This window comes from Hordeum vulgare, chromosome 1H (genome assembly GCF_904849725.1).
Source record: "Hordeum vulgare subsp. vulgare chromosome 1H, MorexV3_pseudomolecules_assembly, whole genome shotgun sequence".
NCBI classification, from domain to species: domain Eukaryota; kingdom Viridiplantae; phylum Streptophyta; class Magnoliopsida; order Poales; family Poaceae; genus Hordeum; species Hordeum vulgare.
The window spans coordinates 4,941,664-4,959,001 of record NC_058518.1 but is presented as its reverse complement, the minus strand read 5'-3'; the positions used below and the strand labels follow the sequence as shown (position 1 = coordinate 4,959,001).

At 49.9% G+C, this 17,338-nt stretch overlaps 1 protein-coding gene across 1 annotated transcript; it reads right to left on the bottom strand.

Annotated features, from left to right (window-relative positions):
• Nucleotides 1-15,401: 15,401 nt before the first annotated feature.
• LOC123403765 (putative 12-oxophytodienoate reductase 5) lies at nt 15,402-16,920 on the bottom strand. Its single transcript, XM_045097679.1, has 2 exons — nt 16,306-16,920; nt 15,402-16,150 (listed from the first exon to the last, which is right to left on the bottom strand). Exons 1-2 carry the CDS (start codon nt 16,808-16,810, stop codon nt 15,567-15,569), a joined length of 1,089 nt encoding a protein of 362 aa, XP_044953614.1. The 5' UTR covers nt 16,811-16,920; the 3' UTR covers nt 15,402-15,566.
• Between the last annotated feature and the right edge of the window lie 418 nt (nt 16,921-17,338).

Here is a 17,338-nt window from a genome sequence, read left to right as displayed (position 1 = left end):
CGCAACTCCATTTAGAAGTATAGGAGATGATGCGGATGACACAAGGGATGCCACCCAATCCTTCATCTAGCGCTAAAACCTAACTGTTGCATCTATTCTAGGAGGTATTCCATGTTGGAAATATGCCCTAGAGGCAATAATAGATTAGTTATTATTATATTTCTTTGTTCATGATAATCGTTTATTATCCATGCTATAATTTTATTGATTGGAAACACAATACTTGTGTGGATACATAGACAAAACACTGTCCCTAGTAAGCCTCTAGTTGACTAGCTCGTTGATCAAAGATGGCCAAGGTTTCCTGGCCATAGGCAAGTGTTGTTACTTGATAACGGGATCACATCATTAGGAGAATCATGTGATGGACTAGACCCAAACTAATAAACGTAGCATGTTGATCGTGTCATTTTGTTGCTACTGTTTTCTGCGTGTCAAGTATTTGTTCCTATGACCATGAGATCATATAACTCACTGACACCGGAGGAATGCTTTGTGTGTATCAAACTTCGCAACGTAACTGGGTGACTATAAAGATGCTCTACATGTATCTCTGAAGGTGTTAGTTGAGTTAGTATGGATCGAGACTGGGATTTGTCACTCCGTGTGACGGAGAGGTATCTCGGGGCCCACTCGGTAATACAACATCACACACAAGCCTTGCAAGCAATGTGACTTAGTGTAAGTTGCGGGATCTTGTATTATGGAACGAGTAAAGAGACTTGCCGGTAAACTAGATTGAAATAGGTATGCAGATACTGACGATCGAATCTCGGGCAAGTAACATACCGAAGGACAAAGGGAATGACATACGGGATTATATGAATCCTTGGCACTGAGGTTCAAACAATAAGATCTTCGTAGAATATGTAGGATCCAATATGGGCATCCAGGTCCCGCTATTGGATATTGACCGAGGAGTCTCTCGGGTCATGTCTACATAGTTCTCGAACCCGCAGGGTTTGCACACTTAAGGTTCGACGTTGTTTTATGCGTATTTGAGTTATATGGTTGGTTACCGAATGTTGTTCGGAGTCCCGGATGAGATCACGGACGTCACGAGGGTTTCCGGAATGGTCCGGAAACGAAGATTGATATATAGGATGACCTCATTTGATTACCGGAAGGTTTTCGGAGTTACCGGGAATGTACCGGGAATGACGAATGGGTTCCGGGAGTTCACCGGGGGGGCAACCCACCCCGGGGAAGCCCATAGGCCTTGAGGGTGGCGCACCAGCCCTTAGTGCGCTGGTGGGACAGCCCAAAAGGGCCCTATGCGCATTGGAAGGAAAATCAAAGAGAAAGAAAAAAAAAGGAGGAGGTGGGAAGGGAAGGAAGGACTCCCACCCACCAAACCAAGTCCAACTCGGTTTGGGGGGGGGAGACTTTCCCCCCTTGGCTCGGCCGACCCCCTTGGGGCTCCTTGAGCCCCAAGGCAAGGCCCCCCCTCTCCCACCTATATATACGGAGGTTTTAGGGCTGATTTGAGACGATTTTTCCACGGCAGCCCGACCACATACCTCCACGGTTTTTCCTCTAGATCGCGTTTCTGCGGAGCTCGGGCGGAGTCCTGCTGAGACAAGGTCATCACCAACCTCCGGAGCGCCGTCACGCTGCCGGAGAACTCTTCTACCTCTCCGTCTCTCTTGCTGGATCAAGAAGGCCGAGATCATCATCGAGCTGTACGTGTGCTGAACGCGGAGGTGCCGTCCGTTTGGCACTAGATCGTGGGACTGATTGCGGGACGTGAGGACGTTCCACTACATCAACCGCGTTCACTAACGCTTCTGCTGTACGGTCTACAAGGGTACGTAGATCACTCATCCCCTCTCGTAGATGGACATCACCATGATAGGTCTTCGTGCGCGTAGGAAATTTTTTGTTTCCCATGCGACGTTCCCCAACAGTGGCATCATGAGCTAGGTTCATGCGTAGATGTCTTCTCGAGTAGAACACAAAAGTTTTTGTGGGCGGTGATGTGCATTTTTCTGCCCTCCTTAGTCTTTTCTTGATTCCGCGGTATTGTTGGATCGAAGCGGCTCGGACCGACATTACTCGTACGCTTACGAGAGACTGGTTTCATCGCTACGAGTAACTCCATTGCTCAAAGATGACTGGCGGGTGTCAGTTTCTCCAACTTTAGTTGAATCGGAATTGATCGAGGAGGTCCTTGGATGAGGTTAAATGGCAATTCATATATCTCCGTTGTGGTGTTTGCGTAAGTAAGATGCGATCCTACTATATACCCATGGTCACCACGTAAAACATGCAACAACAAAATTAGAGGACGTCTTACTTGTTTTTGCAGGGTATGCTTGTGATGTGATATGGCCAACGATGTGATGTGATATATTGGATGTATGAGATGATCATGTTGTAATAGATAATATCGACTTGCACGTCGATGGTACGGCAACCGGCAGGAGCCATAGGATTGTCTTTATACTAACGATTGTGCTTGCAGATGCGTTTACTATATTGCTAGGACGTAGCTTTAGTAGTAATAGCATGAGTAGCACGACAACCCCGATGGCGACACGTTGATGGAGATCATGATGATGGAGATCATGGTGTGACGCCGGTGACAAGAAGATCGTGCCGGTGCTTTGGTGATGGAGATCAAGAAGCGCATGATGATGGCCATATCATGTCACTTATGAATTGCATGTGATGTTAATCCTTTTTGCACCTTATCTTGCTTAGAACGACGGTAGCATTATGAGGTGATCTCTCACTAAAATTTCAAGACGAAATTGTGTTCTCCCCGACTGTGCACCGTTGCGACAGTTCTTCGTTTCGAGACACCACGTGATGATCGGGTGTGATAGAGTCAACGTTCACATACAACAGGTGCAAAACAGTTGCACACGCAGAACACTCGGGTTAAGCTTGACGAGCCTAGCATGTGCAGACATGGCCTCGGAACACATGAGACCGAAAGGTCGAGCATGAATCGTATAGTTGATATGATTAGCATAGAGATGCTTACCACTGAAACTATTCTCGACTCACGTGATGATCGGACTTGAGATAGTGGATTTGGATCATGTACCACTCAAATGACTAGAGAGATGTACTTTTTGAGTGGGAGTTCTTAAGTAATATGATTAATTGAACTAATTGTCATGAACATAGTATAATGGTCTTTGCGAATTACGATGTAGCTTGCGCTATAGCTCTACTGTTTTTATATGTTCCTAGAGAAAATTTAGTTGAAAGTTGATAGTAGCAAACTTTGAAGAGGATTGTCCTCGTTCTTCTGCGCAGAAGGCTTATGTCCTTAATGCACCACTCGGTGTGCTGCACCTCGAGCGTCGTCTGTGGATGCTGTGAACATCCGACATACACGTTTCTGATGACTACACGATAGTTCAGTGCAAAATACTTAATGGCTTAGAAGCAAGGCACCGAAGACGTTTTGAAACGTCACGGAACATAAGTGATGTTCTAAAGAGATGAAATTGTGATTTCATGCTTGTGCCCTTGTTGAGAGGTACGAGACCTCCGACAAGATTCTTTGTCCACAAAGTAAAGGAGAAAAGCTCAATCGTTGAGCGTGTGCTCAGACTGTCTGAGTACGACAATCACTTGAATCAAATGGGAGTTAATCATCCAGATGAGATAGTGATGGTTCTCCAAAGTCACTGCCACCAAGCTGTGAGAGCTTCGTGATGAACTATAACATATAAAGGATAGATACAATGATCCTTGAGCGATTCGCGATGTTTGACACTGCGAAAGTAGAAATCAAGAAGGAGCATCAATAGTTGATGGTTTGTAAAACCACTAAGTTTCAAGAAAGGCAAGGGCTAGAAGGGATACTTCGTGAAACGGCAAAACAGTTGCTGCACTAATGAAGAGACCCAAGATTAAACCCAAACCTGAGACTAAGTGCTTCTGTAATGAGGGGAACAGTCACTGAGGCAGAGCAACTCTAGATCCTTGGTAGATAAGAAGGCTGGCAAAAGTTGAAAGAAGTATATTTGATATACATGATATTGATGTGTACTTTACTAGTACTCCTAGTAGCATGAGGGTATTGGATACCGGTTCGGTTGCTAAGTGATTAGTAACACGAGATGAAAGCTACGGCATAAACGGAGACTAGCTAAAGGCGAGGTGACGATACGTGTTGGAAGTGTTTCCAAGGTTGATATGATCAAACGTCGCACGCTCCCTCTACCATCAGGATTGGTGTTAAACCTAAATAATTGTTATTTGGTGCGTTAAGGATGAACATGATTGGATCGTGTTTATTGCAATACGATTATTCATTTAAAGAGAATAATGGTTACTCTATTTTCTTGAATAATCACCTTCAATGGTTTATTGAATCTCGATCGTAGTGTTACACATGTTCATGATATTGGTGCCAAAAGATACGAGGTAATGATGATAGTACCACTTACTTGTGGCACTGCCGCTTGAGTCATGTTGGTATAAATTGCATGAAGAGGCTCCATGCTGATGGATCTTCATACTCACTTGTTTTTGAATCACTAGTGACATGCAAATCATACCACATGAGCAAGGCCTTGTTTTCATTGAGATGAAATAAGATAGTAACTTGTTGGAAGTGATACATTTTGATGTATGCAGTCCAATGGGTGCTGAGGCACGCATTGGATATTATTATGTTCTTACTTCAATGACGATTTGAGTAGATACTAGAGTATTTTATTAATGAATCACAAGTCTGAAATATTGAAAAGTTCAGTTCTGTTTCGGAGTGAAGTTCGTCGTAACAAGAGGATAAACTGTCTACGATATGATCACAGAAATGAATATCTGAGTTACGAGTTTTGGTACGCAGTTAAGACAATGTGGAAATTGTTTCGCGGTTCATGCCACCTAGAACATCATAGTGTGATGATGTGTCTGAATGTCATAGCCACACACTATTTGGTATGGTGCATGCTATGATGTCTCTTATCGAATTACCACTATCGTTTATGGGTTAAGCATTAGAGACAACCGCATTCACTTCAAATAGGGCACCACGTATTTCCGTTGAGATGACACAGTATAGACTGAGGTTTAGAGAAATCTAAACTGTCGTTTCTTGAAAGTTTGGGGTTTCGACACTTATGTGAAAAAGTTTCAGTCTGATAAGCTCGAACCCAAAGCGGATAAATGCATCTTCATAGGATATCCAAAACAGTTGGGTACATCTCCTATCTCAGATCCGAAAGCAAAGTGTTTGTTTCTAGAAACAAATCCTTTCTCGAGGAAAGGTTTCTCTCGAAAGAATTGAGTGGGAGGGTGGTAGAACTTGATGAGGTTATTGAACCATCATTTCGACCAGTGTGTAGCACGGCGCAGGAAGTTGTTCCTGTGGCACCTACACCAATTGAAGTGAAAGCTGATGATGGTGATCATCGAGCATCGGATCAAGTTACTACAAGCCTTGTAGGTTGACAAGGTCGCGTACTACTACAAAGTGGTACGGTAACCCTGTCTTGGAGGTCATGTTGTTGAGCAGCAGTGAACCTACGAGTTATGGAGAAAGCAATGGTGGGCCCAGATTCCGACAAATGGCTGGAAGCCATGAAATCCGAGAGAGGATCCATGTATGAAAACAAAGTGTAGACTTTGGAAGAACTACTTGATGGTCATAGGACTATTGAGTAAAGATGGATCTTTAAAAGGAAGACAGACAATGATAGTGATAAGTCACTATTAAGAAAAGCTCGACTTGTCGCAAAGATGTTTCCGACAAGATCAAACAGTTGACTATGATGAGACTTTCTCACTCGTAGCGATGCTAAAAGTCTGTTAGAATTATGTTAGTAGTTGCTGCATTATTTATGAAATATTGCATGTAGGATGTCAAAACATTGTTTCCTCGACGGTTTCCTTGAGCAAACATTGTATGAGATACAACCATAAGGTTTTGTCGATCCTAAAGATACTAGCAAGTATGCAAGCTCCAGCGATCCTTAAATGGACTGGTGCAAGCATCTCGGAGTTGGAATATACACTTTGATGAGATGATCAAGGATTTTGGGTTTGTACAAGGTTTATGAGAAACTTGTATTTCCAAAGAAGTGAGTGGGAGCACTATAGAATTTCTAATAAGTATATGTGGTTGACATATTGTGGATCAGAAGTAATGTAGAATTTCTGTAAAGCATACAAGGTTGTTTGAAAAGAGTTTTCAAAGGAATACCTAGATTGAGCTACTTGAACGTTGAGCAACAAAGATCTATGGAGATAGATCGAAAGCGCTTAATGGAAGTTTCAACAAGATGCATGCCTTGACAAGTTTTGAAGGAGTTCAAAATAGATCAGCAAAGAAGGAGTTCTTGGTTGCGTTGTAAGGTGTGAATTTGAGTAAGACTCAAAATCTGACCACGGCAGAATAAATAGAATAGACGAAGGTCGTCTTCTATGCCTTAGCCATAGACTCTAAAGTATGCCATGCTGAGTACCGCACCTGATGTGTGCCTTGCAGCAAGTCTGTTGAGAGGTACAGAGAGTGATCCATGATTGAATCACTAGCAGCGGTCAAAATTTATCCTTAGTAACTGATGGACTAAGGAATTTTTCTCGATTATGGAGGTGGTTAAAGAGTTCGTCGTAAAGGGTTACGTCGATGTAAGCTTTGACACTAATCCGAATAACTATGAGTAGTGAAACGGATTCGTATAGTAGAGTAGATATTTGGAGTATTTCCGAATAGCACATAGTAGCAGCATCTATGAGATGACATAAAGATATGTAAAGAACACATGGATCTGAAAATTTCAGAACCGTTGACTAAAACCTCTCTCATAAGCAAGACGTGATCAGACCCCATAACTATATGGGTGTTGGATTCGTTGGAATCACATGGTGATGTGAACTAGATTATTGACTCTAGTGCAAGTGGGAGACTGTTGGAAATATGCCCTAGAGGCAATAATAGATTAGTTATTATTATATTTCTTTGTTCATGATAATCGTTTATTATCCATGCTATAATTGTATTGATTGGAAACACAATACTTGTGTGGATACATAGACAAAACACTGTCCCTAGTAAGCCTCTAGTTGACTAGCTCGTTGATCAAAGATGGCCAAGGTTTCCTGGCCATAGGCAAGTGTTGTTACTTGATAACGGGATCACATCATTAGTAGAATCATGTGATGGACTAGACCCAAACTAATAAACGTAGCATGTTGATCGTGTCATTTTGTTGCTACTGTTTTCTGCGTGTCAAGTATTTGTTCCTATGACCATGAGATCATATAACTCACTGACACCGGAGGAATGCTTTGTGTGTATCAAACGTTGCATCGTAACTGGGTGACTATAAAGATGCTCTACAGGTATCTCCGAAGGTGTTAGTTGAGTTAGTATGGATCGAGACTGGGATTTGTCACTCCGTGTGACGGAGAGGTATCTCGGGGCCCACTCGGTAATACAACATCACACACAAGCCTTACAAGCAATGTGACTTAGTGTAAGTTGCGGGATCTTGTATTACGGAACGAGTAAATAGACTTGCCGGTAAACGAGATTGAAATAGGTATGCGGATACTGACGATCGAATCTCGGGCAAGTAACATACCGAAGGACAAAGGGAATGACATACGGGATTATATGAATCCTTGGCACTGAGGTTCAAACGATAAGATCTTCGTAGAATATGTAGGATCCAATATGGGCATCCAGGTCCCGCTATTGGATATTGACCGAGGAGTCTCTCGGGTCATGTCTACATAGTTCTCGAACCCGCAGGGTCTGCACACTTAAGGTTCGACGTTGTTTTATGCGTATTTGAGTTATATGGTTGGTTACCAAATGTTGTTCGGAGTCTCGGATGAGATCACGGACGTCACGAGGGTTTCCGGAATGGTCCGGAAACGAAGATTGATATATAGGATGACCTCATTTGATTACCGAAGGTTTTCGGAGTTACCGGGAATGACGAATGGGTTCCGGGAGTTCACCGGGGGGCAACCCACCCCGGGGAAGCCCATAGGCCTTGAGGGTGGCGCACCAGCCCTTAGTGGGCTGGTGGGACATCCCAAAAGGGCCCTATGCGCATTGGAAGGAAAATCAAAGAGAAAGAAAAAAAAGGAGGAGGTGGGAAGGGAAGGAAGGACTCCCACCCACCAAACCAAGTCCAACTCGGTTCGGGGGGGGGGGAGACTTTCCCCCCTTGGCTCGGCCGACCCCCTTGGGGCTCCTTGAGCCCCAAGGCAAGGCCCCCCCTCTCCCACCTATATATACGGAGGTTTTAGGGCTGATTTGAGACGATTTTTCCACGGCAGCCCGACCACATACCTCCACGGTTTTTCCTCTAGATCGCGTTTCTGCGGAGCTTGGGCGGAGCCCTGTTGAGACAAGGTCATCACCAACCTCCGGAGCGCCGTCACGCTGCCGGAGAACTCTTCTACCTCTCCGTCTCTCTTGCTGGATCAAGAAGACCGAGATCATCGTCGAGCTGTACGTGTGCTGAACGCGGAGGTGCCGTCCGTTCGGCACTAGATCGTGGGACTGATCGCGGGACGGTTCGCGGGGCGGATCGAGGGACGTGAGGACGTTCCACTACATCAACCGCGTTCACTAACGCTTCTGCTGTACGGTCTACAAGGGTACGTAGATCACTCATCCCCTCTCGTAGATGGACATCACCATGATAGGTCTTCGTGCGCGTAGGAAAATTTTTGTTTCCCATGCGACGTTCCCCAACAGTGGCATCATACCGTGTAGAACGCTTTTGCTATGCCTATTTTCATCAGCATGGTCGGGACTTTTCTGCGGTGCAGGGAGCGAATTGTTTGCGCACGTAGAGGTAGCTATCGTGGATGCCTTTGCTGCGCTGGAAGGCCGACTGCGTGGGAGAAATTAAGTGGTGGGTGACCGCTCCTAGTCTAAGAGATAGCACTTTGGATGTTAGCTTGGCGATCGGATGAATCGGACTGATGGGTCTGAAATCATGCACTGTCCTCGCCTCGTTTTTCTTGAGTAGCAGAATCATCGAGGCTTCATTGAGCCTTGCGAAGTCCCCTCCTGCCAAGTGGTAGAATTGATGAAACACTGCCATGATATCAGTCTTGGTAGTATCCTAGCAGCATCTGAAGAAGGATCCGTTGAATCCGTCTGGCCCCGGGGATTTTCCTGAGGGGAATTGCAGATCGCTTTCCAAACTTCATCCTCTGTGGACAGGTTGTCGAGCCCTCCTGCCGGGAGAGATGGCATCTCTAAAGCGTCCCAGTTGATGCTTGTGTTTCTATGCACCACACTACCTACAGTGGACGAGAAGTGCGCGTAGAAGGCCGATGCTTTTTCATTGTGGCTGGTTGCGATGGACGTATGCGGGTGCAGCGAGTGGATGGAGTTTTGTTGCCGCCTGTAATTTATCTTAGCCTGGAAGAAGGCCGTCTTGGCATCCCCAGCCCGGAGCCATGTCATGCGGGAGGCATGGCGTCTACGTTCTCTCTCGATGGCCGCGAGCCCCATGATCCTAATTTTTACGAGTTTGTGGTTGTTGTGTTCGGCTGGGGAGAGGAGCTTGCTTTCCTGAGCTATGTCAAGTCGAAGAACAATCTCAGTCGCCAGCTGCAATTGCAGCTTAGTTTCGTTGCAGAAACTTTTTGCCCAAATCTTCAAGTCCCTAGCTAGCCGACTCATTTTTATGTCAATGCATTTGAAAGCACGTGTGGAGGCCACCGGTCTTTGCCAAGCCCGCAGAACCGTCGTTTGGAACTGCGGGAATTTCGGCCAAAATGATTCAAATCCGAACCGCACCGGCCTAAACGGTGCCCTAGATACCGCGAGGAGGAGGGGGTGATGATCTGAGCAGGAGGTCGAAGCCCCATGAAGAAGGTACAAAGGGAACAGGGAGTCCCACTCTATGTTGCAGAAGAACTTAACAATGCTAAGCATTGTTGGGTCTTCCCGCTCGTTGGACCAAGTGTATTTGCGGTTTTTACACTTGATGTCTCTAAGGCCAGCCCAGTCTAGCGCTGCCCTATCATTCTACGGTTGATGTTAGGGTTCCTCCGATCGATCGAGGGGCTGCTGGCGGCCACCAATAGGCCCCAAATCCCGCCGGCAGTCAGCTACACCTCCAGTATTACAACTTGGACTACACATAGGTAGGCTTAACGCGAGCCAGCCGGATGTCGGCCGCCTTTGGAGACGTCCTAACACTATCATGGGAGATCTGGGGCCTCCATGGCCGCTCCATCGGGCCCAGACATGCTAGCAGCGATCTTGAGGGCCTCCACGTCCATCTTGGTGAGCCTTGCGATTGCCGCCATGTCAGTGTAGGACAGAGGTTTGTCGAAGCACCTGATCAGGGCATGTGCCTCTTTTGTCGTCATATTTTCCCTTGGTCCAAGGATGCCGAGGCCATAAACTAGGCGCAGTGTGGCCCTCTGACTGACCGGGGCCATGGATGTGTTGCCCGCGTGCCTGATGCTCTGCCTTGTACATGTGGAGGTCGGCCTCGTTCTCCTTGGGGTCCTGCTGCGCTTTGTGGCCTCCCCGAGGAAAGATGGTGAGACGTCGATGAAGAGCTTCGCCAGGCTGATAGCGCCACAAGTTTCTTCGTCCTAAGGGGGTCGCATGGTGGATATGGGTCACCCATGTGCTTGAGGCGAGATCTATTGTTCATTCTTCTTCGACAGAGTTTTACCTCAAGTCCCGCTCCCGCGACCGCGCGAGCGACCTAGTTCCGCCCACTCCTGCCGCCGCCGCCCCCTGCCCCTGCCGGCCGCCGGCCTCAGGCCCGGCTCCTCCAGCCCCGTCCCACTTCCCCCCTCCCAGATCTGCCTTGCGTCGCCTCCGCCGCCGACCGCCGCCCTCGCGTCCAGGGCTCCCGGCATTCTCCACCTACAGAAGCTGCAGAATCTGGAGACACGCGCCGTCACCGGACCCCCTCTCCGCCCCCACTCCCGCTTCGCCGCTGCCGGAGGGGACGCCGGCGAAGCCGCGCGCGCCCCGGGGATGGCGGCGGCGGGGCCCCTCGCGTCGGCCCTCGGGCTCTGACGGCGACGGCCCGAGTCGGCGGTTGCGGGATCTGGTGTGATCTCGCCAATCCACGGCGGCGGGGGCGGATCCGGGGCTCCATGGCCGGATCTGGCGGGGCACTCGGCCCTGGTGGTAGGGAGCAGCAGCCGGGCGCGGCTGCGCTGGTCGGCTGGGTACGAGATGTGTCCAGGGCGCGCGGTGCAGTGGCCTTGGCTGTGATGGTGCGTGGCGGCCATGCTTAGTGGTCAGTGGCGGTGGATATCCAGCATAACTCCGGGAGAAATCCTTGCTTCGGTCTTCATCGGAGTCGCGACGGCGACTCCCGCGGGTGCCGCTATCTTTCTTGGAAGCGTCGTTGTTGAGGTGTGCTGTTCCCCTTCGTCGGCCGTTGCCCGCACCGCCACCTGCGCGCCCCAGGTCCTGATATGTGGGCCTCTCTCCTGCGGATTCTTGGCGGTGCCGGCGTGGTTGCCGGGGCCCTTCCTGCGGGTGAAGCCGGTGGAGGAGATCCAGATTGGGAGAAATCCCTTGGTTGGCCCAGCCGCCACGCCGCCGACGACGCTCAAGGGCGCCATTATTCTTTTTGAAGACGTCGGTATATACATCTGCTCCTCTGTTCCCCTTCCTTGCCACTCGGGTGAAAACCCTAACTCCGGTGGGCGGCGGCGGCGTCCTTGACGTCGTGACCTTCCTGAAGGCGTCGCCTTGAGGGCTGAGTGGTGGTGGGCACTGTGGGTGTCTTGAGCGGTTGCTGGTGGTGGGCACTGCTTCGGGGGAAACCCTAGGATCTGGTCTTCCAGATCGGACGATGGCGGTACTGCGGTGCCGTTTCTCTATTGGGAGCATCGTTTGTGGAGCAGCGCTGGCAGACTGAGGCAGGAGGTGGAGCGGCTTCGTCTGGCACGGAATTTCGGTGGAGCTGTCAAGTCATGCATGGCCGACAGGTGCTACGCTGAGTCATGCCTGGTTGGCAGGTGCTACGCACGACAGATCTCCCGGAGTCTTCGCATCTGGACGGATGAGCGCAGGACGGTGGCGCCGTTGGGCGCCGTGGTGGCGTCGACGGATGATTGGACTGACAAGGATGATGCGGATCTCTTTCCTGAAGATGTGTCAGTGGTTCGAGGATGATGGCGGCTGGTAAAACGTGTGCGTGAGGTGTGCGTTTTAGGTGTGTTGCACCGAGTGTTATTCCCGATACGTTATGTGGATGGATTGGAAACAACATCGGTCTTAGATATGTGGAGTGAGAGCACTCCACATTATCGAGTTTGTAGGTGTGAGTGGTGGCTTTGGATGGATTGATGTATACTCTTGTTAGACCTTTGTGGAATAATTAATAAGATGGCTGCATGCATCGATTGATGCAGAGGCCGGGGGTTTAACCTCCTTCTCTAAAAAAAAATAAAAAAAAATGTGCTTGAGGCTGGCCGCCTCCTCCGGCTGCCCGTTTTGCGAGCGCGAGCCAATGCTGCTCGACTCCCTGGTCTACAACAGGCAAACATGGCTAGTCACGGCACCCAGTTGCATGTAATGGGAGGTTGCCACACCTGCGGTGTGCCTTGCTAGGGAGAGTGTCGGTCCCAGGTCGAGTGTGTCCCCTCCTCCGCTTCCTTCCTCTTCCTCTCCGGTGAAGCTGAGTGGTTTGCATGTTTTGGCCGGCGCCGCGCGTCAATGGCGAGGGCATGTGGGTCTGTGCGCGTCGTGGCAGGCAATGCCCTCTCTTCACCATCGAAGAACACCGCCACCGGGTCCCGGGCCCCGAAACGCGCCACTCCATGTTGGAGGAGGCGCGGCGGGGCAACCAGGGTGTTGGTCGCCGCCTGATTCTTCCTGGAGGTGGGCGTACCAACCGGTTCCTTGTTGTGGCCCAGCACTCGTGCAATTTGCTTGGTGGCGCCAGTGTTGTGGTCGTGTCTACCCCTCAGCCCCCCTTTCGGTGCCTCGATGTTGGCGTGCGACTTCTATGGCGCCCGGAGGAGGAACCGGCCGGGGCCATCTCCTTGCCACGGCTCCTCCCTAGCAGCGCCTCCTTCCACGTCTTCTTGTGGCGCTCCCGGTCGTCTCCGTCGTGGTCCCTCCGGGCCCCCGACGAGGGCATGCCTCTACAGCTCGACGAGACCACGCACGCCTGTTCCCGAGCGAGAGGGTTCACGACCCCTCCACCCAGGCACCGTCCTCCATCCCGTGCAGCCAGTCACCGGCTGCAGGGCGGCGAGGGAAAGGGTGATCCTTGTCGTCGTCCGAGGATGGTAAGCCAATTTTCCTGGAGTGCAAAGAGCATGGAGACGACGGCGTCCAGTCCCCGATGTAGTCGAGGTGGACCAGCACATCCCAGCGTGGTAGGTTCGGCGGTGGCGCGATGGCGCGGCTCGGGGGCGAGAAGCCTAACATCTCCTTGATACGTCCGGAGCCTCTAGCATCCTTCCAGAGTGTCCAGCGAGTGGTGATATGGGCCAGCTCCATACCCACACCCACACGGCGAAAAGCTTCGTGTAGATGCGCTCGAAGGTGCGGCTATCAAGCCTGTCGATGATGACCTTGTCGCCGAGGGCCACATTTGCTCCCTCCAGCTTCCATAGCTGCATAGGCAGCTTCTCGAGAACCACACGGACGTGCATCATCCAGGACTGGTGGAGCGCGTGCGCGTCCTCACGCCAGGACTCCGTCAGGTAGGTGTTTCCATCGACCGAGATGGTTCCCCGGCGAGCGACCAGGTCCTTGTGTGCTGGCAGGTTGAAGTAGACTAGAAAATCTTCCGGGTCGTGGCTGGTGACGCGCAGCAGATGGGGCGGGATCTTGAACTCCTTCTCCAGAGCCCGCCCGACAGAAAGCGGGCTGGCGGCATGCAGCTTGTTGACAACGGTCAAAACCACTGCGTGTTGCTGCAGGAGGAACACTTGCTCTTCCATTGCCGACGTCGATTCGATGACCTTGTGGCTGTTGCGCGGCCGGCGCAGGTGGTCAGCGCCTGAAGCGTCAGCCAAAGCCATCTCCGTGTCAGGGAAGACGGGCCGCCGTGACGCTTAGCCTCTCTTTCACTGCTCCCCCGCCCCGCCTGTTTCTAGGGTTTTACGGGCACTCCTTGCCTAAGTGGTCGTCCCTCTTGCACATGATGCAACTGAGGGGATCGCCGCAGCCTACTCTACGACGGCGCTTGCTGAGGCAACGGAAGCAACGTCCTCTGAAGCGGCTTAAAAAGGCCTCATGGCCTGGGTGAAGGTGCAGTGGCCTTGGGTCCCTGGAGACGCGCATGTTCTTGTGCGATTGATATCGTGCCCATCCTTCTTCAATGCTATCGGTCTCGTCCTATTCCTGAAATGGCAAGGGGGAGGGGCAAACAACAATGGATTGGAGCTTGTGCCTCCCTGAAGGTGGTGGCGGTGCCGAATCTGCTGGATCTTGCGAGTCTCCCTCCCCAGGGGCCCCTTCCCGACGCAGGATTTGCGGCGGAGACCCGCCCCCTCCGCCGCCCACATGAGGAGGCGAGCATGGCGCAGAGGACGACCGGGGGGCAGATATGGATCCCCGGCCCAGGGGCACTGAAAAGAAGGCACCACGAGCGCGCCGTCTTGGGAGTGAACGAAGACGGCATGGCCGCAAGAGGACTGGGAGTGTCTAGTGCTGCCAACGCTCTCGATAGAGGTGGCCGCCGCGGGCACGGGGGTGGGTTCGGAGTGGGACTGTTCCGCCTTTTCTTATTTGCAGGATATGGAAGCATCATTCCCGAGCAGCACTAGAGGTACCAACAAGCAGAAAGGTTGATCGATTATAATTATGATATTCAAATTGATCCTGACTCCGTACATATACTCTCTGTGAAAAGTGTACATATAAATTTTTTGGTAACTTTTTTAAGAAAATTATGAAGTAAAGTAAGAGATACATTGAAAAAATGCAAATCATTATCTCTCTCCTCTTTAATTATCCAACCCCCAACGAGCTCAGTGCATGTAAAAACAAAGAAGATCATGTGTAAAATGTTGTTGGTCTTGATTACCATATGGTAAGAGAAAAACATTTTTTTTTACCTTAAAGTGCATTGAAAAGATAGATATACACTCTTTTAAGGACACATTTTAAAGATAAATGTACACGTGACGGAGGAAGCACGTACGTATAAACAAAGGAAAAAAAACACCATACCATTGTACTATGCTTAGTTCTTAGTGATAATAGAATCATTTTATTGGATAGAAACTAAGCTGATGCGCACAAAGTTACTACTCCCTCAATTTCTTCTTAGAAAATTTTAAGCTGGAGATCCTGCCGTGCCGTTGTGATGGATAAATTAATTAATCTGCATCCCACGCTAACCACCGAGCGAATCAGTCGAGCTGAGTGCACCAAGAAAACTATTTTCGTACAATGAACGTGCACTCCCACGTAATAATAATTTAATTTTCTGATCGAATGATTTGAACCACTTGTCAGGTGCATAATGGGTGGCGCCACCCCAATTGCACTATTTATTTGAAGCTAGCAGCAGCAATCATACATGGTTTGTTCCTGGATAAAACACAACACTTACACGATACATTTAATTAAGGATGTGTGGTACAATTAATTGCATCACTGAACAAAAAACCTCCATCAACTATTACTCGAGGAAGGGGTAGTCGGTGTAACCGACGACAGGGTCGGAGATGTAGAAGGTCATCCTATCGTACTTGTTTAGCTCCGCATCGGTCTCGAACCTCTTTGGCAGGTCTGGGTTCGCGAGGAACGATCGCCCGAAGGAGACCAAATCAGTGTATCCCTCTGCAATCACCTTGCCCCCTTCCTCGCGGTCATACCCGCCATTGGCCATAAATGTACCATTGAACGCTTCCCTGTATGGCAGCAAGCGCTTCGGGACCACCCGTCGTCCATCGACGATGGCCATCCTCGGCTCGACCATGTGAAGATAGAGGATGTTGTAATCGTTGAGCTTTGTGGACATGTGAAGGGCAAGGGCATGCGGATCGGAGTCATGGCAGTCCATGTAGTCGGTGAAGGGGGAGAGGCGGATGCCCACACGGTGGCCACCAACCTCCTTCACAACGGCATCGACCACCTCGAGAGCAAAGCGGCATCGGTTTTCTATGCTGCCACCATACTCATCGGTGCGGTCATTCGCACTGTCCTTGAGGAACTGCTCGATGAGGTACCCATTCGCCCCATGGATCTCCACGCCGTCAAAACCTGTGACGTCATTGACATCAGATCGAGCAATATATCATATATATGTATACATTGGAAATTTTACATTTGGAGTTTTTCTCAACTAGTAGTCGCTTAAGAAGAAAAAAAAGCTTCGCGAATCAGTTTCAAGAAAATCATGCATATCAACAGCGTACCGGCATCAATGGCGTTCCTGGCCGCCTTCCTGAAATCATCGACGATGGCCGGTATCTCGTCGACCTTGAGCCTCCTCGGCGGCGCGAACTCCTCCAGCCTCCCGTCATAGCTCATCTGTGGGCCCACCCCCTTCTCCGTGCACGACAGAGGCGCTGCCCCACCGGGCTGATACTCATAGGTGGACACGCGGCCGACATGCCAGATCTGGCAGAAGATGAGCGCGCCCTTGGCGTGCACGGCATCGACGATGGGCTTCCATGCCTCGACGTGCTCTGTCGTCCACACGCCTGGCGTATCGCGGTATCCCTGTGCCGTGTCGGAGACGCCGGTGGCCTCGGTGATGAGCAACCCACCGGCAATGGCACGCTGGGAGTAGTACACTGCAGCGTGTGGCTGCGGCACGTTGCCGTAGGAGCGCTGGCGGGTGAGCGGGGCCAGAACGATCCGATGGGCAAGGTCGAGCTGGCCCATCTTGTACGGCGTCAGGAGAGGGATGGGCTCCATTGTTGAAGAGCTGAAGTTTTGTTGAGCTCCGAACGGTTGATCAATGGCGGCAGCTGCTAGCTAGCTCGTGTGATAGGAAGAAGAAGATGCTCGGTGAGTGGAGTGGAGGCGATGGGCCTGGACATCCATTTTATAGACATTTTTTCCTCGCATGCAATGACGTGATATGATATGTACTACTCTATATGATATGGTTTATAGTGACATTATTGCTAATATTAAAGTAGGTGAGGAACATGGGAGGCAACCGGCTGCCGCTTTAGCCGCCTGGATCGATTGGTCACACACATCATAGGTGAGCTAAGCAGCATGGAACAGAGAGGCATCCTAGATATATTTTACTAATTTTATATTTTTTTGAACCAGGCTTTCTCCCCTTTTCATTACTTTCATAACGAAAATACAACGTTTTTGAAACCAGAACCAGAAAGAGAGGGAAAGGGATTTACTGATTTTATATGCCACCGGCGATGCAACAATTTCGATGATCTTATGTTAGGGCGACGCATCAAGGTCTGTGCTTTTTGA